At 45.9% G+C, this 27,037-nt stretch overlaps 1 protein-coding gene across 2 annotated transcripts in view; it reads right to left on the reverse strand.

Moving 5' to 3' along the window:
- Positions 1–27,037, reverse strand: part of ZC3H4 (zinc finger CCCH-type containing 4) — a 748,106-nt gene that overhangs the window by 110,601 nt on the left and 610,468 nt on the right. For both annotated transcript variants that reach the window (XM_069644536.1, XM_069644535.1), the window contains exon 11: positions 7,461–8,185. In XM_069644536.1, the coding sequence (XP_069500637.1) occupies positions 7,461–8,185 (725 nt within the window). The remainder of the gene's footprint in view (positions 1–7,460; positions 8,186–27,037) is intronic.

Consider the following 27,037-nt stretch of genomic DNA (forward strand, 5'->3'; position numbering starts at 1 on the left):
CTTAGGTAGAGGGCAGTCATTGGCTGTGGTCAGTATGACGCAGAAAGCAGTGATTGGTTATTACTACGAAAGACAGATCAGAAACGAAACTGATACTGGTTTTTTCTTTACCGAGGATTCCCAGCCTGACGACGGGGAATATTCATGAGCATGTGAATCCATGCCAGACCCCATGCTGGAGAACGCATTCACTAAACCTCTCTTTGATAAATTGGACAATTTGAGTGTCACATACACAAACTATGAGGACGACACCCAAATACTAATTCATATCACAGGGGATTACAACACTGACACGAATGCCCTAAATGCAATCTATTACACGATCCAAGCTTGGATGGCTCAGAATGAGCTATGTCTCAATGATGATAAGACCGAGATCCTGATCTTGGGCAGCCAAGCAAAACTTTAAAACCTTTCACCGCAGTACCAATCTTTCAACTTAGATGGAAACCTCATCATAACCGCTAAAGAGGTTAAGACCTTAGGAGTCTATATTGATTCCTCACTCACCCTTTCAAGACAAGTCAATGCCATCACTTCGGCATCCTCCTATACAGCCAAACTTATCAGGGCCTGTAGATCATATCTCACAGAAGAGAACCGTATCACCATAGCAAGAGCACTAATCCTCTCTAGGATCGACTATTGCAATGCCATCTTTGCAGGTTCCTCGACCAAAAACATGAAGAAACTCCAAATCGTGCAGAACGCCGCCATAAGAGTAGTACTGAATATACCCAAATCAGACCATATCTCTACCTTCAGAAGAAACATTCACAGAGGGACCGTATCACATTCAAAGTACTCACGCTCACACACACATGGCTATCCAACACTGCCCCACTTTCTCTCTCCAGCCTGATAACCAAAAACCAGTCTGCCAGATACACCCGCTCTGCATATCTCGGGCAACTGACTAAGCCTATATACAAAAGGCAGAGCAGGCGGCTCAAGTTGCCCCAATATGGCCGCTAACTACTGGAATGCCCTGCCATTGGCTCTAAGGATGGATCCCGCCCTACTATCATTCTGCAAGAAACTAAAAACATGGCTCTTTACACAGGACACCAAGCAAGTTATACCCTCCTCACCTGCAAGTAACTTGACTTGTTTAATGCAACCACATTCTTAAACGGGCATAACCTGGAACTAAAGTCCTTAGCTTGCATCACTTGTGATCTGCATTACCTGTAACGAAATGCTTAAGCATGCATTATTTGTGATCTGCATAACCTGTAACCACATTCTTAAGCTTGCAGAACCTGTAACCAATTTCTTAAGCTTGCAGAACCTGTAACCATATTCTTAAGCTTGCAGAACCTGTAACCATATTCGTGAGCTATGCTCCCAGATGCCTGAGGGTTAGGTGTGCAATACAAATGTAATAAATAAATAAATAAAAATGAACTCTTTCCCCAAACTAATCTAAGTCACTATGATGGCTCCAGTCAACCTGACCCTAAATCGATGAAAACCTAGACAAAGCAATCGCCAAGTTTATATGGAGAGGGAAAAATGTGCGGGTTCGCCTCCCAGTACTGCAGACGGGCAAGGCAAAGGGCGAACTGGCAGCCCCATCACTAAAAGCCTACCACCAAGCGGCACAGATCGGCTGGATGAAGAGATGGCTAGATGCCTCAGATGACTCCAGCTGGCGGGCGTTGGAAATAGCCCTACTGAAGCCACTATCCCCAATAGAAATCATGGCCATTCCACCTAAAAAGTTACCGGAAAACATAAAAAAACACTCGATCATTGGGCCAATGATTTCCCAATGGCACAAACTGTGGGCCACACAGGGTGTACCGACCCAGAATGCACCGATATGGTCCAGCCTACGGGCGATATTATCGCTTGGGCTAGCTAAGAAAGCAGACGGCAAACAAGATTAAGAATGGGCAAACATACGGCTGATGGACCATCAGCGAAGAAGACACATTACTACATTTCCCAGCTGCCCGCAAGGTGTTAGGACTAGACCACAGAGATGGATAACATACCAAACTATACAAGCCACAGTACACTCCCACACAACACAGGACTCGTGCCTCCTCAGCACAGCCCCATGCAAGAAAGAGATGGAACAACACCTGAACAGTTTCCCACGGCTATGCACCTTCTACCTGATGGCAACCTCCAGTAACCTAAATAGGAGCCACTCACTAGCGATGGCAGGGTCCGAGGACCTGAGCGTTCAAATAGGCATACCAGGCGTCCTTGAATATTTTACTGCATCCGCAAACGTTCGTGAATATCAAAACAGGGAAATACAATTTAAAATCCTGAAACGACTATACTATACCCAGGCCAAATTACACAAGATGGGGATTGCCCCCCCTCTACGGAGTGCTGGAGGGGATGCAGGGAGGTGGGCACTATAGGCCACATACTATGGAAATGACTGGCAATCACATCCTACAGGCGCAGAGTACACAGACAACTAACATATCGAAGGGACGGATGTTGCCTTGATACCCGAAACCATGCTTTTGGGAGCAGACCCCGACGAATGTCATGTAGACACTAATCCACAAACTCCTCCACCACAACCTGTTCATGGCACGAAAACTCCTAGTCATCCATTGGAAGGCCAAACCCCCACCATCAGAATCAGAACGAGCCAAACTTCTCTCCAAAACATGGCAATCAAAAAGAGCGGCCTTCACAAGGCAGTCGGCACATAACCCCACCAGAGGGATCAGATTTGGTGAAATAATGGACCCATACATCTAAGGCAACAAAGGGGACAGCGGGCGGGATGATGGGACCCACACTGAGCAGCCCCACTATTGACCGAGGAGGGGAGAACAGTGGACTAATATTGACACTAGCGCACCCAGCAACAAGTGCAATCGGCATTGCCTTCTACCGAGCATACACACAGTTAAGGGCAGGGAGGTGGGTTGAAGTTGAACCTAGTTACGGGGATTGGGGGAGGTGGGTTTAGGGATGGGTGAATCACGACTTCAGAACGCCTAGAGACTTTCGGCATCAATAACAATTGTACTGAATGAGCAAAATGTATGCAAACGTTTTTGAAGAGCTGTTGTGCATGGTCTTGACTTCAAATAAAGACCAACTCATGACGCAGGAATATTTCTTGTCGTGGAGGAAATCCCTTTATTGTCAAAAGTGTACAAAAGGTATGTTATCCATTGAACAAAGGATCATGTGTAGGGTAAAGTGCTGTTTCCTTAATATTTCTAGCACACACAATATTAATGACCAGATCCAGGGGTCTTTTCCAAGGAATTGAATCCATCAGTCATGCAAGGATATATGTGAAATTATACTTCAAAATGTACCACCGCTGTTGACATGATTATTAATTGATTGGTGGCCAGAGCTCAAATCAACTGTAAATCTCAGGAACTTCCTATGTTCAGACAAAACAAACAAAATCACAATATGCAGTTACTTAACTGTAATCCATAATGATCCTTCTAGGTCATGGATATGTTCAGCACATTAACCTCTAGGCTATTCCTGAAGGATCCGACAACACTGTAATCAAATTTATAATTAATAAAAATGAGCAAAAAACATTTCTCACTTTTCATTGGAATATATCACAAAGAGAAATGTAAAGGCTGCATTGGGAATGGCAATGCTGATCTTTCAGAGTTGAAATCCCTCAAGTAATCACAATGGCGTGCACCATTTCGGTCCCCTCAGTTCAATTTAAAGCCTTCCGATCTATGCAAATCCTTTCTGCGATGTTAAGGGGAATAGGTTTAACCTATGTGAATGGGCTTCTACCTTTCCGCCATAGGTAATAAATGCTGGCTCTTTCACACTTGCTTGATTTTGCTGTTGAATAAGGTTTTCAGGGCCTTTTAGTTTTTGAGGGGCACCCCTCCCATGCCTTTCCTATCAGGAACCACCACCCGAGGCACTTTGAAACCCGACCTCTGCTTGGAAAAAAGAGACACCATTTACAATAAAACAACATACTGATGCTGTGGGTGGCACAGTGGCAGGGCTAGCACAGTGCACCCCAGTCAAGGTTGTTTGACACCTTCCCATGCAGTCTTCCACTCAGATGACCCCACACGCAAACCCTCACTACCTACATTTATCACACACAAGATGCCCCTTCCATAAATAAACTACCCAATTTTAACGGTCTTGGAATCTTGCATCTGAAGAATAATTCACACGGCTAACGTAACGCCCCCCTGCACCTGGCTCATGTTTCACACACTAACGCACAGGTCTAACTTTTGCCTCTCCAAATGTTTTCAACAACAACTCCCATCAGCCCAACCGTCAAAGGCAATGGCAAGCAATCATGGGAGTCATATCCAAAACATCTGTAGCGCAAATGGTTGCATACTCAACCCGTAAGCCTTCCTGGCTGGACAACTCCTGCCTATTCAGTTAATGTGTGCAAAATCCCTTTGCCTAAAATGGCATAAGAGACAAACATTTGTTTAGAAGATTTCATAGATTTGCTTCTGTCAATGTTTTTATTCCCCACGATACATGGCGTGAGTGTTCGGCTGGCAGAGAAAGGTTTGCCAAAAACATAAGACAGCTCGATATACTGACGAGTATGAAAATCAAATAAAACCTCATTGTCATGCCTCAACCTCACCACTTACCTTGGTCCCCCACGCGTTGTGTCAGAATAAACTTTGACTCCTGCACCCCCTGCCCACTCACTATGGGAAGCAAGACAAACTATTCCCAAAACTACTACAATAGCCAGTGAGATGACCCAGCTCTGTACTATGGGCCCCGCCCTCCGTGGAAACTACAGCCTCCGGCATTCTGTCGCAGTACTGTGCATGTGCACAAACAGGGCCTTCGCACGCATGTGATCATGCACCTCCAGCCCTAAAAATACTGAAACATCCAACACTCTGTGCCCCTCAGTGAGTCGACTTCTCTAAATGCTTTGTGCTGTCCAATCCACTTTCCTCCATACTGATGGGAGCCAAGCGCACAGGGACAGGACCGTAGCCAGTTGCAACGCAAAAATGATCTTCCCTTTTAAATTTGAAGCACGCAAGGGCATACTTAGACAAGCAAGCAGATGCAGCATCCTCCCACTCATCCATCAGTCCTTTTTAATGGATAGACGGGCTGGATGCCTTGCACAGCTGTGCCACGTTTTTCAGTCGCAGCTAGCTTCCCCTTCTTTTTTCTCAAACTAGTCGCAGATACCCCGAAACTTCACAACCACAGAGCCAGCATACACTGGTGATGAAATGGGTTTAGACATTGCGCCTCCTGTGTCAGGAGTTTCCCAACTTTGGTTCACACAGTCACTGTCTTGAGGTGCCTGTGTCTCGACCACATCTGGGTCACTTGCGCGTCGTGTTCAGCTTTTAATTGTTCTTTCTTCACTTGCTCTTAACCTTGCTTCCAATTGCATCACTCTTTTAAAGGTGTTCGGTTAGTAGAATCCCCAAACAGTGAATGCATGGATATGAATAAGTAGTAGTTGTATGACAATAGATACCTGAGGTTTTCATTGCTTGGAGTATATTCAAAGACCTAATAAATAATTGCATCTTTGTGTACATCTTCTGTCCAACTTGGATTATTGGAGTGTTCGGAGTGTGTCACATTGTAGCCCTAGAACAGTCTGACTCTTTCACGAGTTTAAGCCTTACTGCTCTGTTTCTCGTTCTTTAAGGAGTTAGTCTCTTCTCCCTGTAACTATAATGTGGTGGCCTCCAGAATCCAACCTCTGGATGGATTCCGAAAATCCATCTGAACAATGGCAGATTACATTAAGGGGATCATTCATGAATAAATGCCTCATGTCCCCCCACCTCCCAGCCACAGCACCAACCACCCCAAGACCACTACCATGGGCCCCAGCGTTCCGCAGTCTCCAGAGCAAGGTTGTGTTCAGATGGTTCAGCCTGCACCGGCACACCCATCTAAGCCTATGCTGCACAGGCAGCTGACGATGCCTGCTCCGGCAGCCCCTTCGGCGCCACAGGATCTCTTGGACACTCTGCACAAGGATTCATCTAGTGAAACGGAGGATGATATCCCTCGCTCTGCAAGGGCCTTCCATGATAGAAAGCTTGGCCTTCCAAAGTTCTTGGGAGTTCTCACGCCAGATGAGCCTCAGCAGGAGTAAGGAGTCCTATTAGAGGTCATTGCATTAAGACCTGCTGGTAGATTTGGTTTACACATTCAAAAAGACATTTTGGGAAGGTGAGCAAGATTTGGCAGAAGCCACATTCAGTGCAGCATACTACCAGAAGGATTGCCGCCTGGCATTGGGGCGGTGTTTCATTGGGTCATAGGCCAACTGTGTTAAGGGCCATGCTCTCTTGTCCAGCACCTTGGTAAGGGTGTTGGTGCTATCCTTGATGTAGTGCTGTGTTCAACTGCTATCATGTTTTCGAGTTTGTGGTGCTTTTGCCTTGGTGGTAGATGTGATGTGTAGTTGGATGTTTTTTCCCTATTGACCACTCACAGTGTGTAATTAGGTAACATCTACTCTGTGGATTATTTGTGTGTGGGATGGTTTGTATGGTGTGTAATATTGTCTAAGATTGGTATGACAACTTTCTAATACTAATCTTTACTCCTAGATTATGGTTTCGTATTACTGGTTTTAAGTTGTTTACCAATACGAATAAACTAAGCACCCACTAAGTGCTTTCATGCTTTAACCTTTTTTGTCCGTTATGTCTTTAGTAAGTGAGCGCAAGTCGTGAGGATACCCATTCAAGTTCTCAGTTGAACCTGGGCTGTGGCAAAGGGGAAGGCTGGTGGTTTTTCTCTACAGGAGGGTTCTGCATTGTCATTTGGACAGCCATGCTTGCGCTATAGCACATTCTCTTAAGACTTGTTCGATAAACCTGGGTGGAAAATATAGCAGTTTCCATTTTCTGTTCTGAATAGATTTCGGAAAACCCACATTCATAAAAGTGCAGGTTTGATGAGACGCATGTTCTTACGAGAGGACTCTAATAAAGGCTTTTGATGTAAAGAACTGTGGTTAATTGCCAATATAAGTCAGCTTATTCGGCACCAACTACACTTCCCTAGACGGCTGTCTGGAGCTTGTCACAGCTATGAAAGCTCTCTTGTCTAGTCACGGCTATGAAAGCTCTCATGACACGGCAAACTGCTCTCTATTCCAAAATAATTATATGTTGGAGTTTGTTTAGTACCAGTTCAGGTCCTATGTGCTACAATCCTATACAGTTGAACACCCCATGCATACCATGATACATATGAGATCCCAGGTTTAGTTCTATGGGAGGGATTCCTGCCAACACACTGCTCCTGGTGTTGTAACCCTCTAGAAACTCCCCCACTTGTGGGTGATGGGGATCTTGCACTCTTAGGTATAGAATATTTTCTACTCCTTCACATACTGCGTGCAGTACAAGATCAATGTGGTCACATCTTTTCACTTCAAACACAGTGTATCAACAATTCCACATACTCATGACATAATGAAAAAAATATTTGTTCTATACCTTTTAACGCCTAGTTTATGAGCCAGTTGAGGTGTAGGGCGCACAACAATTTCAAATAAAGATGGAATTTTCCTTTGGCACATTGGATCAAGTTCTTCCAATTCATCATCATCATCATCACCATCTTCTTTATTCTCCTCTTCTGGTGGAGGTGAACCCCCTGTCGGAGGTGGTGGTGCTGGTGTTGGAGAATCACTGGGTAATTGTCCACCTGGTAATTCTTCCTCGGACAAAGTAACCTCAGGCAAGGGGCTAATATGAACAGGACAGTCTGGTAGTGGACCCAACATCATAGAACCACTAGAATTGTCATCAGCAGGTACTGCATCCACCAGCATAGGACCCCCGGATCCCGGACCTCCAGACATTGGTGGGCCATTTGGTGATGTTGGAGGTGGTAGCCCTGGAGGGAGGCCTGGTGGTGGACCATGTGGTCCTGGTGGTGGAACAGATAATGGTGGCGGAGGTGGAAGGCATGGTGGTCCTGGGGGCAGTCCTGGTGGCAAGCCATGTGGGGCTGGAGGTGGACCTGGGGGTGGGACTTGTTGCCCATGGAGTGGACCAGATTGTGGTGGCGGCCCTGGGGGAGGCCCCGGTGGGTGAGATGGTGTAGGCAGTAATCCCACTCCTGGGGGAGGCTTTGGTAAAGGATTAATGCCTTGTTTTTTCAATTCCTCCACATCTTTCTCATCCTCTGCACCCGCTTCAGCATCCTCTGCCAACATCTAACCAAAAGAAATAGATGATGTCCAATAAATAAACAACTTGATCATCTGGCAGTCTTACACTCCTTCCCATAGAAATGTTCTAAAAAGACAAAATATCAATTCCACTAAATGAAGCAGACATGTTTCTTATGGCTTACAAACTAAAGGACATGGAACTATCTCACAACTCAATTGTGGTATAACATGCAGTGCAAGCGGATGGCAAACAAGGTCCAGAATATATTGGGTTTTAAAGGATTATTTGCAAATCTAAATCTTACCTAACAATACTATTTAAGCCAACGGATGGCAATGTGCATGCACAGCTCCTCCCCAGCAAAGCTGTTCAAGTCATGCCAAAAGATTGTGCATAACTGTACATTTCACGAATACCATTTCCCCAAATGAGAGATCTTTGAAGTTTTTTTCTTCAAATTTGGTTGGGTAAGTGGTTACATTTTAAAACAGATGGGGTGGGGTAAGGGTATAGGATAAGGTAGGGGGAAGTGGGAGGGGTGGGGGCTCTAACCGCATAATAAAAAAACAAAGATTTTTTGTTGTTGTTGAAGATTTCACCATTAGGAGAAATCGATTCGGTGAAATCACATACATCCGTTTCCTGCTTCCTGGATAGAGGAATGAGTACAAGTACAGAGTAATGCAGGTGTTCATGGTTAGGGGAAACAGGTAGTGTGCACGTGTGGAAAATATGCATCACAGAGCGGATAAACCATTTACTTCTAATTGTGGACCTCCAACATTTATATCTTTAGACTGCCATGGCTGTTTGAATATTCTCCAAATGCAATTACTCGATTACACTAGTCACTAGTTACTATTGTACTAGTAGTCCATGATCTCCATTCTACTTCTGACATGCAGGATACACAGACATCAAAGAAGCATTGGAAAACCTGTGTGAATAGCATGAATGCTGCAACCAAGAAGAAATGGAGAATGGTGGACGGGGCGACTCTTAGAAGGCAAACATTGACTAAATGTAGAAGAGTCACTACAATGAGTAAAATAAGGTTACTAACCTGTAACTATAGTTCTCCAGCACAGATTCAAATATATACTATCACAATCATTTTTGTTTACTGTACCAACATAAAGATTCTGTTTTCTAAAGCCACTATGTTCTTTAACCAACTGCCCTAGGTCTGCTGTAACTCCACCTGAAAAACTAGCATGTGATTCAAGGGAAATGAGCCATGGAACAGCCTACCTCCAGGGAGGCTGGAAGAGTCACAAGTCAATCTATAAAATATCCCAATGGTTCAATACCTATATTTACATGTAAGTGTGTTCACTTTTGCATCCTTGGCTAGGCAAAAAGTTATTTGGGCTTTACACATGTCTATCAGTGGGGTATTAGCCAAAAATGTAGTTATCACTGCCTTTCTGCTAATGGAATCCTAACAGGGTACCCCAGAAGCTCAATGTCTCTAGAGCTTTGGTTCTCTCTAGGCTAGACTACTGCAATAGCATCTTCCTTAATCTACCCTCTTCTTCACTAGGACCCCTCCAGCTAATCCAGAATCGGGCTGCAAGACTTATGCTTGGTCTCAAGCCCAGGGACCGCATTTCTCCAGCCCCAAAATCTCTCCACTGGCTCCCGGTTGCTGCGAGGATCAAATCAAATCCATAAGGCTGTCTGGGACCCGGGGAGCACTCTATATACAACTGGCTCTCACTAAATAATCTTCCTCCAGATCTCTATGTTCCTCCGGCACCAGCTCTCTGTGTATCAAGCACTTTGCGAACCAGCGAGCTGGTGGCCGATCTCTTTCTTCTGCTGGCTACCTCATATGGAACACCCTCCCCCCCTTCCTCTTGAGCCGGATCTCCTCATATTCCGGCAGCTCCTCAAGACCTTCCTTTTCACCTCCTCCTACCTTCGTCACGCCCTCCCTCTGCTAAACCCCACAGTTGCTGAGATTGGTGACCAGGGCCCTTATGTGTCCACCTGGGTCATGGCCTCCCACACCCAATCGCCTTCAGCCCCCTCGTGCTCCCAGCACTTGCCTTGGGGTACCCACTTGCCTGCGCTATCACAGGCCTGCACTTACCAGCAGTTGACCACTATCCCCAAATCACTTAAAAGTTGCTTACCCCCTAGCATTTTCCTGCGGGGCACACCTAGCACTTACCCTCCTCATCCCTTTTCTCTCTGCACTTGCACGTTCTGAATAATCACAAGGCCTAGTAGGATGCCCCTATCTTTGTTATATTTGCATTTCATTTCCATGCTTCCTCCCTGTTGCGGGCGCTTTGAAACACAATTCACTTGATGTATAAGCGCCTTACAAATGCACAATAAAATAAATTTAAATAAATGCATCCAATTACTGAAGTCTTGGAGACTAACTTCTATTCAGTGCCATACTGTCCGCTACAAAAAGCTACAATGTCCGCCTAAAGAGATTAGTTCTGTCAACATAGCTACTTAATGCCATACTCAAATACAGGATGTGTAAACGCCTTTCCACTATTCTGGGTGGTGTTATGTAGGGTCAACAGAACACAAGAGTCAGAAATGCATCATTCATCATGTTTATTTACGAGTAACGGGATGGAGTTAGATAAATGCCTTCAGGGCTTGGGGTTCCAATTAAAACTCAAGAGGAATAACTATACTAAACATGTAACGATGGGTTTTTCACAAATGTTACATGTGTCTATCTAAGGGACCATTGTCCTTTTAGGATTCTCTAATTTAACACATCATGAGTTTGGTGGTATGCAGTAAACGTGGCGGTAACAGAATTACCACCACTTTGATCACACCGCTGAGTAAGGAGATGCCGCTATTTCTGCCGGTTGAAATACAGCCGGTGGAATTACTGCCAACATCTAGCGGAATTCGTCCCGCCAGCAGATTTACTGCCAAGAGTGAAAACGGTATTTCCGCTGTATCACAAGTCAAAATACTGCTGAAAAAGGGCAGAAATTCTGCCGAAAACACAGTGCTGTTACCTCCACCTAAGTGGTGGAGTTACATGCATACAGGTGATGGAAAACAAGTCACCGGTGCACCCAGTCCCTCTGAAAGACTACAAAAGGCCTGCAACATCCTGTCGCTAACTGGCACATGCAGCTCCTTCGGCTCCACACTGAGCTGCTGAGGCAGGAATAGCAGCACAGGGCACAGAGGAGACACCATGCAAGGTGAGGGCAAATTCCCTGGGTCAGACCGGCACCCTGGACATTAACTACTATCCAGCAGATTACCCTGTACCGGATGAACAAGGAGACCATAAATAGAGCTACAATCTCTGATCTATGACAACATACAGATCCTTACCGCTCCTGCTGAAGCTTGTGTCTGTCCTTCATTTCCTTGCAAGTGGCACCTACCAGCCCACTGTAGGCATGCTGCATGGCATGTCCCAACCCGCATTTTAATGGTTCCATGTCATTTCATTGAGTGCCTGTTCATCCCCAGGCTTTTTAATGTGCACATTCCATCGAATGTGCACATCCTTTTATTTTTTGGGGGAGTCCGGGTGGTACCCCAATACCCCACACTTATTGTTTGCTATTGCCCACCCGCCCAAACCCTTATCTGCCCTTTCCCACCCCCTCCTAAAAAATATGATGAGCACATTCGATGGAATGTGCACGTTAAAACGCCTGGGGATGAACAGGCAGGCGATGAAAGGACGTCGTACCATTTTAATATGCGATTATGCAGGTGCTGGAGGCATTCCTTCGCCATGCCTTCCGGCACATCTCCCTGCCCACCGCCCTGGCACAGATCAATGCCACAAAGGCACGTTTCTATACAGCAGCCCACCTGCGCAACGTAATTGCTGGTCTGGACTGCACCCATGTGGCATTGGTTGTCCCCAGGCATCCAAAGAGGTATACCACAACAGGAAGCAGCATCACTACATGAATGTTCAGTTCACCTGCGATACAGACCTTGTGATCTTACACTGCTGTGTCTGCTTCCTTCATTCCATACATGATGCCATGGTCCTGCGGAAGAGTACACTGCCTGCACACATGGAGAGCCACAGAAGTCAACAGAAATGGATATGGGCTGCTGTGGTAGGCCAGGAGGAGGCGGGCAAAGAGATTGGCATTTTTAACCAACACTTCATTACGCTAATAGAAAAAAGGCCCATTTGTCCCTATAACAAAGGGTTGGGGTGGGTTTGCCTGCCTAATAGAAATCGAACTTTGGTGCTCATCGTCAGTGATGTTGTCCAATTCAAACTAGTCCGTCCCCTGTCCAAAAACTAGTCTACGCTGACCCTACCACTACAGAAAAAGGTTCAGCAAACAAAAAGGGGTCCAGGAGAATGACTTCCTTCTCCTGGGAAGGCTTACTCAGCCTTAGTAACTTATCTTCATAAGTTCCTAGTGATATTCTTAATCAACCCCTGTAGTTCCTTAAGGGGGCTCTTCCAGTCGTTCTTAAATGTCCAATGATTCAATGTTCTGTGTTTCACTTTGTCAGGATCTTGCTCTTTTCCCCACTGGGTTTCTGTTAGTGTCTCTCTCCTTTTACTGGGACAAGTACCACAAGTCCTGTAGATTTCTTGGTTGACTTTACTGGTGTTCCAGCTACTGAGACGAGGGATATGACTACCGAAGTCTCCTTGACATGCTTTAATGTTTTCCCAATTACTGAGATGAGTGAGATGACTCCCAAAATCTGCTTGACTTGCTTTAATGTTTTCCCAATTATTGGGATGTGGGAGATGACTCCCGTAGTATTCTTCACTTGCTTCAATGTTTTCCCAATTACTGAGACGAGGGAGATGACTCCCTAATTCTTCTTGACTTTCGTTATTATAAATGCTTCCTGTGCTTCACGTGGCTCTGCAGAGCCCTCTGCTCGGCAGTCCAAGCATCGTTTGCGGATCGCACAGTCCACCTCCATGAAGTCATGCCACCAGCTGGATCTTGCAGACCTTCATGTGAGTCAGCTCGCTGCTGGCTTCTGGACTGCTTCTGCCTTGCCACGCCGCCTCGTCCGAGGACCAGCCTGCTTCCACTGGTCTCTTCCGGCAGGGTTTGAACTTCCCGGGCTACACCTGCTGAGCGTCGGCTTCCCTCTTCTGCAAGTCTTTCTTCAAGGTTTTTACTATCTGGCTGGGTCCTCCCCAGCAGTAGATTGTTGTCCTTCCTCAATCTCCATGAAGAATGTTTCGTGAGTCCATGGTTCCAACTCTTCTCAGTGATGCATGTTTCCAATGGAGGAGTGATCGTTAATACTCCTTCATTCTTCTTCTTCTTCTTCTTCCTAGTATGAGTGGATGCCAACCTGTTGGTACTCCATGTTTCCTTCACTCTTCCTCTTCTCAGGGGTTATGGTTTGTAAGGCCCTACCCCAAAGAAGGGAGTCCCTCCCTGTGCGGTCCCACTCACCACCACCCTTAGAGGGAATGTTGCATAGCGAAGCATATTGCCCCAACAAGCAAGCAATACACACTCAAAGGACTGCAGGAACCACAATTAAAGAAGACACATACCTACACATTGAATGCCGCAGCTCAACACTGCATAAGCCAGCATATTTTGTCTACATTCCAGTCAGCCACATGCTTCCAGTGTGCTTCATCTGAATCCGAACGTATTTTGAACGTTCCATCTCGCCGCCATTGGCAACCACGAGGGTTACCTCACCAAAAGATGGCCGACACATGATCAAGAGATCCCCTTCGCCCTACTTGCTGGTCTCACCCATGCTGATTGGTTCACCTCCACCACAAGTCCCAATCAGAACTTGCCGGCAGGTCGAGCCGGCTTTTGCAGCAAAGCTTGCAAATAAGGCTACACGCCTGTCCGAGCCTATCGGAGCCGGGAGAGCTAAGGGGATCCCCCCTTCAGCCCATCTCAACACCCGTTCTAACCCCATTCAGGCACGCCCGCATCGCCAATCTGCGGTAAGTCAACCTCTCCAAGCCTTGTAATCTATCACTTCCATCACTCATGATCCACTTTTAAAACAACTACAGCAGTATTGCTGCATTTACCACAGTCACAGCCTCCAACATTTATCACAAACTGACCTTTTTCTGCATAGCAAGTCGGTAACAGCATGCCCCACCAACTTAATGGAACTGCTCATCAATCGTTGTCCAACTATCATAGCAGATGCTAACCCATCATACCCTGCACACAGAGGCTGTTATTCACTACTTGCCAACAGTCTCAATCTCCCCGCCTTGCATAAGCCGAGGATCAAACCGGCACACGTCCCACTCTGTGCCATTGAGCGCTGCTAAGAGCGGTCACGTCTCACATGCTAACAATCTCGTAACATTCAAGCAGCTTTACGCTGCTGCTATATTGCTCTAATAATACGTCTGCCTACTAAATGTATGATACCTACGCTAACAAGCCCGCTGCCTGACTTCTCATATAGCTGTCGCCCACTCTGAAATGTTTGCCGTCACATCGTAATGCTGCCAATTTGCCCACTGCCTACTCATACGCTGCCCACTCTGATCTGCTCACTACCGTTGCATTTGAAAGTATTGCCTTATTATACCTTGCATTTGAAAGCATTGCCTCTCTGTACTGTACGCTTTCCATCCGAATGTGCCTACCATCTTGCTTATTGGAAAATATTGCCCTCCTGCATTGTACCCTGCCTGCCCTGTTCTGCCCATGGCCTGCTTTTCAAATATAGCCGCCCACGCAATAATGCCTGTCAACTATACTGTAATGCCTACAGCAAAGCTTTTTTGCTAAACACTACCTCCCCTGAAATGTACGATGTAATGCCTATTGCACAGCCCTGAACAACTGCCAACTGCCCTGAAACATATGCCGCCCACCCAAAGGTGCAAAACCTACCTCCTTAAATGCGCCAGTCCACCATAATACAGCCCAGGTTAACAGACTACAGAACCATCACCTAATCCTGAAGTACCCACACCACAACATGTCTCCTACACTCCCACTCCACCACAACGTACCACCCACGCCATCCCTTTCAGCACTAACCATAGGTACACCCTCCAGGAGATCTACACCCTTCTGCTCAGCTCCCATGCAACACAGCACGACCCTTGCTCTTCACCCACGCCACAGTGCACAAACCAACTCTTACCCCATGCCTCTCCACTTGAGAAATCAAAGGCTAGGCACCCGATCACATCGCCTCTCAGCTACATCTAAAACATACCTAGCCACACCACCTCGTCAGACACCACCAACACTCCAATAAACACGTAGCAAAACTACCACCATCTCCAGCATCCCCCTTAAAACAAAACCAGGGAAAAATCAGGAAACACAACTCCAATGTGCACTTATAGATGCACGTTCCATCCCAGCGCATAACATGGAGATCCACGATCTCATCACCGACCTGAATTTGGACATCCTAGCCATCACCGAGACCTGGTTACACGCAGCATCTGGTCCTGCCATCTGCCAAACCCTACCACCAGGCTACATCATCCTGCGCCAAGATAGAACCTACAGTAAAGGTGGAGGGGTTGCCATAATCACTAGGGAAACTCTCAACGCCAGGCAATTAAAAACTACTGAAGTTGACAACTTTGACATGTTATCAGTACAAATATCTACATCGCCAAACGACACCATAACACTCCACACTGTTTACCGGCCCCCAGGGCCAACACTCGACTTCCAATCCAACATCACCCCCCACCCTATGAGCTAACCTCAAAACAACTACAAGAGCCCTCCTCCTAGGTGACCTTAACTTGGGCTTCAAAGACCCCAAAGACAAGAAAGGCAAAGCCCTTTCTAAAGCGCTCCAAAACCTAGGATTCTCCCAACTAGTCAACGACTCTACCCACACCAAAGGTCGTATAGTAGATTGGATCGCAGATCACAACTCCGCGGTAGACATCAGCTCAAATACCCCACGTCCATGGACCGATCTCCATCTACTGCACTTCTTCATACCATCTAAAACTGCAAATAACCCAAACCCACCTGCACCAGCCACCATGGCCAGATCCAAGGAGCTTCTCACCATAGAAAGAATCCTCCCTCTTCTCGAAACATCTGTGCTTACCCACACAACCTCCCACGATCCCACAGAACTAGTAGAGATCTATAACACCACTCTTAAAGATGTATTAGACACTATAGCCCCAGTCAAACTGAAAAACACTAAGCAAAGACTCCACATGAATTCATGGTTCTCACAGGAACTCTCGGATATCCGAACCACTAAAAGAGCAGCCCTAACTGCATGGCAAACAAACCCATCTACCACCACAAGAAACACATACCTCACAACCGCCAAACATTACAAACAGGCCATATCCAAAGCTAAAGCCTCCACATACAATTCCAGAATTGAGAAAGCCAACTCACAATCAAAAGAGTTATTCACCATTTACAATGAATTAACCATTCCCTTCACATTCACACAAACCAACCACCCAGATTCAGTCGTACTTGGAAACTCACAACATACTAGATAAAAGACAATCTGGCTTCCGCCCTCGTCACGGCACTGAATCAGCCCTACTAGACCTTGAGAACCAACTACTGGAAGCTATGGACAAAGGCAAATCCTCACTCCTCTTACTCTTGGATCTCTCTGCTGCCTTTGATTTGTTTGACCACAAGATCCTGTGCAATCATCTCACTGATAATGCCCACTTTTCCCAAAAGGCTACCGCTTGGATCACTTCCTTTTTGGAGGGCCGAGCCATGAGGGTCTTCTCCGACCAAGCCTCAGCTTCAGCTTCCCCCATTGGGTGTGGAGTACCACAAGGATCCTGTACCGGCCCCACCCTTTACAACTTGTTCACCCTCCCACTTTTCAGAGACTTAGAAGAATTTGGCATAGCCTTTACAAACTATGCCGATGACACACAAATTCTTCTCCCTCTAACAGGGAATTATGAGCAAGGCCTTAACACCCTCCAGCTAACATTCACACGCATCTAGGCCTGGATATCAGCAAATGGGCTCTGCTTAAACGGCAAAAAAACAGAAATTCTGCTAGCAGGCCCCAAAGAAGCCCTAAAAAACTTGATAAGTACAATTCCTTCAGTGTCGAGAACACTACCATTGCAGCATCTACCGCAGTGAAAACCCTTAGGGTATATCTGGACTCCACCCTATCTATGGACAGAAAGGTCAGCGCCATCTCATCCGCCGCTGCCCTAACCACAAAAATCATAAATGCAGTAACCCCCCACCTATCGCCAAGCAACCTCCCCAACATCGCTAGAGCCACAATTGGCGCAAAACTGGACTACTGTAACATCCTCCTCCTAGGCATCTCTGCCAAGAACATTAACAGACTACAGATTGCACAAAACAGTGCCCAAGAGAGAGCACATCTCCCAAGCAAGAAAGGATGCCCACTGGTTCTCAATCAAAGAACGCATAACATTCAAGGCCCTCACCATCACACACAAATGCCGCGCCCAGACTGCCCCAGCCTACCTAGTAGACAGAATACACCATGCTCCAGCCCACAGACCTAAACGTGACCAATACTCTCACCTGCTCTCTGTCCCAGCTTTCAACAGAGATAAAGCTGGTGGCACCAGCTTTGAAGTACTAGCCCCAACAGCCTGAAACACGCTCCCTCTCAGCTTAAGAAGTGAAGAATCACTCACAGTGTTCCGAAAGCTGCTAAAAACAAACCTATTTAACTAATACATTCTACAAATCCACACTGTTCCACTGTAACCTCGGAACACCCTCTCACCATTGCCATTGTACATGTATCACTGTATGCATCATTGCCTATGTACCACCTGTCCTAATTGTATTAAGCAACCTTCTGTAACAGCGGAATAATGCCTACGGGTCGCTCGGCGCTTTATAAATTCAAATAAATAAAATAAATACAAATAAATAAAGACAATGCAACACTGGCAGAAAGTAATGCTATGTTATCTGGTAACCATGTATGTGAAGCCGAAGGAATGCAACACCGCAAACATGCACAAGAACAACAAATCACCCATCAGGGCACACGCATGATAGCAACATGCTACATGCACTCTGCAATGCCAATCACAGACCATGAGAGCGATGACTGCCGGTTGTGAACTGTGCGCATGGGTGTAACACAACAATGCATATGTTACCCCTTAGTGAATGGCTCTGCATCCAATAACTGGGATGGAAACAATGTTGTACGACAGTATATGCAAACTACATGCACAGAGTGACCATCAATATGCTTTTAAAAAAAGGCAACAAATCCACAATGATGGCTGACACCTGTGACCTTTTCCCTTGCAGGTGACTCTGGATATTCCCAGCACCATGTATTATGACACCTGTGCACAATCCATGCACTCCACAGGAAGTGGCCTACAATGAGGCACACGCCAGAACCAGGCTGTGCCTAAAGCGGAACTTTGACCTACTGAAGGGTCATTTCCAGTGTCTACACAGGACCGGAGGGGCCTTGATGTACATGCCAGAGAAGGTTGAACAAATATTTCTTGCCTGTTCCATGCTGCACAACATATGCATCCGGCAAAATGTCCCCGTCCGCCCTGATGAGGACATGCCTTGGCCAAAAGACAACGACTCAACACCTGCAGGTGCAGTGCTGCCACACAGTGACCAGGAAGAGGTAAGGGATGGTCGTCTGGGGTGGCAAGAATTGACAATTATTTCTGAAAACATTGATAATCACCTGCTGCTCACCTTTGTATACAGTCACGCCTTGAATGCATCACATTCACGCAAAAAGGATTGTCCTAGCATTGCTTCAAGTGACCAAGTATTTAATAGTGCAGTGTCAAAAACATCCATCCTAAACACCCATTTCAACTGTAAGGAAGGCATGGTATCAAAGTAAAACAGACACAAGCGACCACAGTTCAGGGGTGTTTATTGAACCTTATTCAAGGGTGTGATAAACGCCTAACTAAGCCTAAATCTAAGATGGGAGCAAGCTACGACCATCAAATAATAATAATGCAGTCCTAGAGGAGTCTTGTCAAAATAAAAGGGACTGTACTAAAAAACCTGTTGACAACCCGTTCCTCTAATTTACAAATAGTGAGATGAAATGTCACTATAAATAAAGACGTGTTCACAAAATGATAAGTCAGGATGTTGGCCTTCCTTCCCCACATTTTCAGCACGGAACAAGGCGGTTTACTCGAGCATAGCACACACTTGGGCTTCTTCAGCACGAGGACACAGTTCCTTTTACCAACATCAGGGCCTTCTATGCCCAAGTCTCTTACTTTCAAAGTCTTTGATTCAGAGGGCCTGATGCACCAAGAACAATAAAAAAGGTCCTTTTCAAATATTCAAGTAAGAGGATTCACTCTTCACCCCGGATCCCCCTCAACCAGGCTCAGGTCCCTTTTCTCACCACAATCCTTTGTTTGGATCCCCTCTTCCGGGCTCAGATCCATTTTTATAATCAGCCTCCCTCAGCCGGTCTCAGACCAATTTTAGTTTGTAGGCATCCCTCAGTCGGGTTCACATTTGCCACAGCAATATCTCATTGGGTGACTCACGGTTCACTTCGGATACCCCTCTTCCAGGCTCTGATCCCCTTTTATACAATTAGTCTCCCTAAGCTGGGCTCAGACCAATCTCTATCAAAGACTTTCGAATGTGCACAGGATTTAGCTTGACCTGTTGTAGGACCACTTCGATTTCACAGTTCATTAATTCTCACACGCTCAGTTGGATACCAAACATGGAGACCTTCGAACGAGCACCCACATGGCGCAGGACCGCTCTGTGTATGGTATCTATTTCAGTTTCACAAAAGTTCAATCACATGCACCTCATCTTTCATCATACACTGTTACGGCTTGCAACCTTGTTCGTAACACAGTCCGTTCTGCTATCAGTCTCCCCGACTCACCGGCTGTGTTCACTGGTGCTGTTTTGTTGTCAAGCCAAGGACAATACCACAGCTGCAATTGATTATCCCCGCCTTGGCTCTCAGTACAGGAGGGCCCTGTGTACTTGTGGCGCACACAGCACCATTGTTCTGCTGTTATTCCCGGCCTTATGTTTCTTTTCCTCAATGTCTCGTGAAAGTCACAGTCCTTCTCTGAAAATGTCACAGGTAGTTCCCTCCTTGTAACTCTCTCTGGTCTTGCCGCCTTTCACCTTGGTTTAAACTGCCATCTCGGAACTGCTGCTTCCTTGTGCATTTTGCCTTGCTCAGAGTGTGCTTTTGTGCTCCGTCTTTTATCCATGTGGGGAAGTGTGATGGAAGTCAGGTGTGAGTGTAATTATCAGTAATTGTCTGACTCTGCCTGACCCTTGTGTTGGGGACATGTCAAGTATACAGCTCGGGTGTTAGTCCGTTGTCGCTCAGGGTGACCTGTCCGTGAGAAAGTGTTTGTCTCGCAAAGGGGGCTGCGAGGGGGGTGGAAAGAGGGCTGAATTCCTATGTACGATGGGGAAAAGGTGTTATTGGCAAGGGGATACCGCATCTCACCCTCCGGTGACCCCTCATCCAGGTGATCCTCCCGCACTGGTCCACTCCCAGGAACTGGATCTAAAAGCGATGGCCGTGTCCCGGCCACCTGGATAACTGATTCCCAGGGACTGGCGGGTGAGACACCTTGAGGTTTCTCATACCACCCACCTCCACATCCCCAACACCCATATTCACCCACATTCCCCAACACCCATACATACCCACCTCCCTTTCCTTAGCCTCTTGCCCTTTCCAGGCAGTTCTGGCTGTGGGTGGGCCACATTTCTCATGGAGCAGCGCCGTGGGCTGCCAGCTGAACGTGCTTTTATGGGGGACACAGAGGCGGACAGAATTACTGTTACCGCAAGTGGTGTGCGCATGCTCCAACCAAGTTTTAATATGGCAACTTGGAAGCAGCTCAAGACCTTCCCTTTCTCCTCTGCTTTCTCCCCCCCCCCCCTTGCTGACCACCGGTCTGTGGCGCAGACTGCTTGGCTACCCTCAGTCTCAATGGGTACCAGGCTCTTCCATGGTCAGTCTCCCCTGCAGTGCCTCCGGGCCTACTGTGCACTTAGGTACTGTGACTTTAACCTCTACAGTCCCCTGCCTTCTTGAACTTACCCAGAACAATGCTGCCCCAATTGCACTTCTCCTTTCCCTCTCCCTGGCACTTTACCCTCTCCCTTCCCCCCGTACTTTGCGTTGTCGCACTTGCACGATTTGAATGACACAAGGCCTAGTAAGATCATTTGTCTTGTCTTGTCTTCCCTCCCTTGTTTTGTAGTGCCTAGAAACAATTGTGTACAGGCACATTAGAAATGACATCATATATCAGTAATTCCTCCAGACACCACGGTGGTAATGGTAATTCTGCCAACGAGGAATTACCACTGCAATACCGTCCAACTAATTATGAGGGTCGTAGTCCTGGGGATATAGTGCCTATCTAGCTTCTGTAGTAATCAGTCCCACGGAGAGAGCTGCAAGATCACTTGTTGTCTAACCTACCAGCAGGTATCTCTCTCCCCCTTGCAATATTCACACCATCTAGCAAAAGGACACACTCCTGGGACAAGGATGACACTTTTTACAAGCTGCTACCAGCAAGTATTTCATCCCCCCCATTGCTTAGGGTACAGATTTGGAAAAAGATATTGCCACCCTCAAGCTGCGCGTCACCCTTCTGGGCAAATTATACCACATTTGAGACATTTATAAGTAAGATTTATTTCCCTCTAGCTTAGGGTTTATGTCAGGCTGTGATAGTTTCACCCATCAGTTGCGCGTCTCTGGGCCATAGTTTCCACTGTTGTTCCTCTATGCGGCTGGTTTCTACTCAGCTTCTCCAGGTTTTGTGTTCTCGGTCTCTGGCTCCTGGGGTGAGGGGGGGGTCTAAGATTAAAGCCTTCAGTAGGCCTTCAGCTTTTTCTCCTCCCAGTCTAGTCGCAGCCAGTGTCTAAGGTATAGCCTTTAGTAGGTGGATCAGCTTTCTCCCTATGGTTCTGGCTCTCCCTCTCTGGATACTCCCATGTTCATCATGCTTGAGCTGTGCCTGCTGCTGCAGGTCTATCAGCCTTTTTATAATGTACAGATTGAACTGTTAAACTAATAAAGCACCAGTGATGAATCCAATGGTGCCATCAAGTGATTTCTTTTATTTTATTGTGTAAATGGTTTCAAAAATTAAAACCTTTCTCAGTTCAATTACGTGATAAAACATAACATTACAAATCCTATCAGTTTTTTCACAACTCGTACAAATATCATACATTCCTTAAAATCACAAATTAATAATTTTTAAAAAAACAATTCCTATTCATTAGACGTTTAGACGGCCTCTTTATAAGCAGTCAACTACAAACAATATAACAATTGATATAGGCTCTTACGCCAGCCCCAAGTTGACAAATTCTGTACATACAGCCACATATACTCAGGTGTTTTATTAATTCAACATCTCCTTTGCAATGCCTACAAACATCGTCATAGACCAATTCGCTTCTCCACATAAGGTCATTTCCGTTAGTCTGTAGGAGATTCAGTCTAAAACGTAACAGTAAATTGCAAAACGTGTTCGATGGAAATTTGCGTAGGTATGGGACACACACATTTACCCTCTTATGTACTTTAGTCAGGTCTAAAATACTGTTGTATTTCGCTAAAATATCCGCTGCCACACACCAACCTGTCCTCCAAAGGTGCTTCTTGAACGCTAGTCGTTCATCATAATCTAGGTCATAATTATCACGCCAGGATAATTTGTAAGGTGCCAATCAACACAATCCTGCTCTGCTGCTTTCAACTGTGCATATGAAGAATGTCAAGGCAGACATTGACATTGCAGAGTAATATTTCTTTCCACAGAATACAAGCATTTAGAGAGATGAAACCTAACTCGAATCTTAACACAGCCATTGGAATCGAGTTTGATAAAGAAAGTACCCTTTTCCAAATGAGACCCTTCCATTACAGTAAAATCAAAATCCTCCAGCAAATGGTAGATCTATATCTCATATATCAAGGCAGGCACCATCTTAGCTTCATAGAACTTATGTACCGGAAGAAGTGAACATTTCGCAAATGTATAATGGAAGTGCTTCATCCTAGTTGCCAGACTTCTAGCTTTTTCCTTTAGATGATTCACTAGACTGTTCTTATTTAGTTGAGCTGTTATAAAAAACCCTAGATATCTTAACACCTGCACCACCTCAATTTTGCATTAATCTACCCACTAGGCATGGTTTTTCCAATGCCCCATGGGTAAAGAAATGACTTTAGTTTTCCTTACATTACTGTTCAAATCATTGTCTTTACAAAAAAACGCAAAGGCCTTCAAAAGTGTTTGCAGCCTTATCTTTGCTCTATCCAATAGGACAAAATCATATGTGTAGGAAATCCAAGGTGCCTTTACTTTGTTAATGACATGGTGAATAAAAGCTGCCTCTTCAATATATTTCCCATGGTCAGCCAAACCTAAATTGAATAAAGCAGGACCTAAAATGCACCCCAGCCGTAGGCCACATTGCGTGGGTATACGTTACGTATATTCTCCCTCTTGATTTAATCGCACTTTCATGGTGGTGTCAGAGTGAAGATATACCAGAATTTTCAATAGGCCCTTTGGAAAGCTCCAATCCATTAGCTTAGTCCACAGCCGACCTCTATTTACACAGTCAAATGCCAGCGAAAAATTCATCATGTCAGCAAATATGCTGCATTCTTTGTGCAGTCAGGCCAAATTCTACAGCTGATTAACTACATAGCTGGCCGCAATTGTACCCACTCCCACCCGAAAGCCTAAATGATTAGGACACAGAATGTTATTATCTTTACCTAAATGTTAACTTCATTCAAAATGATTGAAGCAAAAACCTTTGAATCTAAAGCGAGGAGGGCTATCGGGCAGTAATTTAGTGGATCAATTCTGTTACCTTTTTTATAGATTGTTACTATATTTGACTGTTTCCAGCTTTCTGAGGTTTGTTCCATCTTTTCAATTTCTTGGAACATATCAAACAGTATTTGCCCCCATAATTTAGGGTCGCCTTTCAAAACGAAGTTATGTCTAATTTCAACTTCACATCATCCATATTCATTTCTTTATCGCCTCGATAGTGCTGATCACCGTATAGCTGCGTGCAATGATTTACCAGGTTATTTCTTCAATTGGGTTGACCTGCACAAAAGCCTGGAAATTATTCATATTAACCAATTTCCAGTAATGTACATCATTTTCTGGTTTATGCAGGCCAACATTCTTCCTCCCTCTACTAGGTATTATACCGAACTAAAGTTCTTAATTTTATTTGTATAGGTTTGCTTGGGCTTCTTTATCACATCCTGAAGCTCTGTCTTATCTATGTTGGGCTTTGCCCATCTTAAATTCTGCCTGTGCAATCTTTTGAAAGCTTGGATTTTTTACTATAAACTCACTTCTATACTGCTTGACATATTTTATCACCCCTCACAAACTTCAGATGAATTTTGATGAAGAGCGAAAAGGCCTCTGGATTCTCATAGAATAGCTGATTAAGGTTCAGCATTATGTCTACTGAATCATTTATACACTGATTAAATGCCCTGATCCTCTACAGGAACCTGTCCAGTCTATTCTTTCCTCTGGTAACCAGTAGATTTATTTCTGAACATTCTTTGTTCCCTGCAGAACTTTCCCAAAGGAGACACAAAGGCGTCGGTGTTCGCTCAGAAAACCGTCTTTTGTCTCAAAGTACCATACATAATGATTGTGCGTTTCAGTTGCAACAAAGAAGTCAACAGCGCCTCAATGCCTCTGGGTTGAAAGTGTGCTTTACAAATTAAATAAATAAATAATACACTAATACTGTACTCCATTGTGCCACCTGTACCCCTCCTCCTCATTTCTAGAGCTGTTATTCTGTAATGGGGATAGATGCCATTCCACAAAATGTTTTACCCATCTCAATCCCTGAAGATGGTTTCTTTCTAGCGTAACAAACCTTTTGCAGAGATATGCCCCCCTTATTTATTTTGATTTATTTATTGCATTTGTTAATATGCCCAAACCCGCAGGTATTACGACGTAGGTTACAGCTTTTTGTAGTGCTTACTGGTTACAGGGACTGAAGTAGGTGCCCAAAGCAAAAAATGGCATTGTAGTTACAAGAAATTAGAGTGGCAGAATTTGAGCATTTTTTAAAATTGCATTGTGAAACCTAGGACTTTGTCCCCTCAATTAGGACTCTCAAACTAAGGTGTGTTTTTCTCCTGTTTTTAAAATTGATTGTGGAAGTCTGTCGTCTTGTTCAACTTGTGTTGCCTCTCTGTCTCCTCTGCTTACACCCTGCCCTGTGTCCTTCCCTAGTATTCTCCTCTTCCCTCTCCCTTACTCTTCTCTCCTCCCCTCTCCCTACCTACTGTATGGTGCTTTCTGTGTCTCCTATTTTCTCCAACTGCTTCTCCATCGACTATCCTGCTCTCCTCACTAAATCTGGTAGGAAGAAGTTTAAAAAGGCCATCCTGGTCTCCAACCCAGGCCTCCCTATCGCTGACACCTATACCAGTGCCTCCTCCAGGCAAACTCATCGACATCCTCTTTGTCGTTCCCTCACCAGACCTATGGACCCTACATATGGTCTCTGTGCTCTCTCCTTTCTCTTCTCCCATTAACGGTGGCACCCGGTGGGTGGCCCTCCTGGCCTCCTTCCACTCATCTAAGGTCATCATTAATATTTATGTGAATGGTACGGTCTTGGTCCAAGGCCCTCAGGCCAACCTTCTCCTCTTCGATAGACGCTTCCCGCGACTCATCAATTTCCTTTCGTCTCCTGCTGTCCCCTCTCCCACCTCCACGGCTTCCTCGCCTCCCCCTGCTGCCTCCTCCTTGGCTAACTTGCCCTCTCCTCCCTCCCTTGGGCTTCTTCTACACCTCTGCAGGGCGTACCTCTGATTGGTACCCCTCCCCGGAAGTCTTTCAAGGACGGCAACCTTCTCCATATTGTCACTCTTAATTCTTGCTCAGCTGTCAAACACTCTGACTTCTGCCGCCTTCTGGAGTAACTTGACCTTGATGTCCTCGGTCTCACTGAGACATGGTTCACGGACAGCTCTTTCACGATTTTGACACTCTCCTTTATGATGGCTACAAGATCCTCTCTGCGCCCAGGTCCAACCGATCCGGAGGGGGTGTAGCCCTGATCTTCCCCGAGTGGATTCCTGCCTCTGTCATTCCTACGCAGGCCTACTCCTCGTCGAATGCCTCGTCTGCATGCTCTCTCTCTCCTAGCCATTCCCTTACTGTGGCTACTATCTACCGGCCTCTTGGTCAGATATCCTCCTTCCACTCTGAGTGGGCGGACCTCACCTCTTGCCTCCTGGTCTCGACCACTCAACAACTCCTTCTTGGAGACTTCAACATCCACCTGGATGCTTCCTGTCCTTCCTCTGGACTCTTTTGCGACCTTCGAGACTCTCTCATTCTCTATTCTCCCCTCTGGCCCTACTCACTCTGCAGGGCATACTCTGGATGTTCTGATCTCCTCAGATCTTACCCTTTCTATCACTCTCACCATTCCTCTCTCCTGGAGTGATAACTTTCTCCTTTCCTCCCAGCTCACCCTCTCTACCCCTCATGCCAAGCACACTCCATCACTGCCACCCACCTTCTCGGTCATCTGACCCATGAAGCGCGTGTCAGTTGAGGCTTTCGCTGCCACTTTTTCACCCTTCTCCCCCTTTAGCTGACTCACACCCTAACACAGCCCTCTCTCCATGCTCCACTCTGCTATATCTTATACTCCCGATGTTCGTGCCCCTGTCATGAGGATCCGCCTGAAGCCCAAAGCCAAGTGCAACTCCTGGTACGACTCAAACCTCGTCACCCTTAAATGCAAGTGCAGGGTGGCTGAGAGGGAATGGCATGCTTCATGTACATCCTCTGACAAACTGGCCTGCCGCCTGCCCCAAAGGCGCTACCGGCACTCTGTCCTCACCAAGAAGAGAGCTCACATCTAAGC

This window comes from Ambystoma mexicanum, chromosome 2p (assembly GCF_040938575.1).
Source record: "Ambystoma mexicanum isolate Mex_15411 chromosome 2p, UKY_AmexF1_1, whole genome shotgun sequence".
NCBI classification, from domain to species: Eukaryota; Metazoa; Chordata; class Amphibia; order Caudata; family Ambystomatidae; genus Ambystoma; species Ambystoma mexicanum.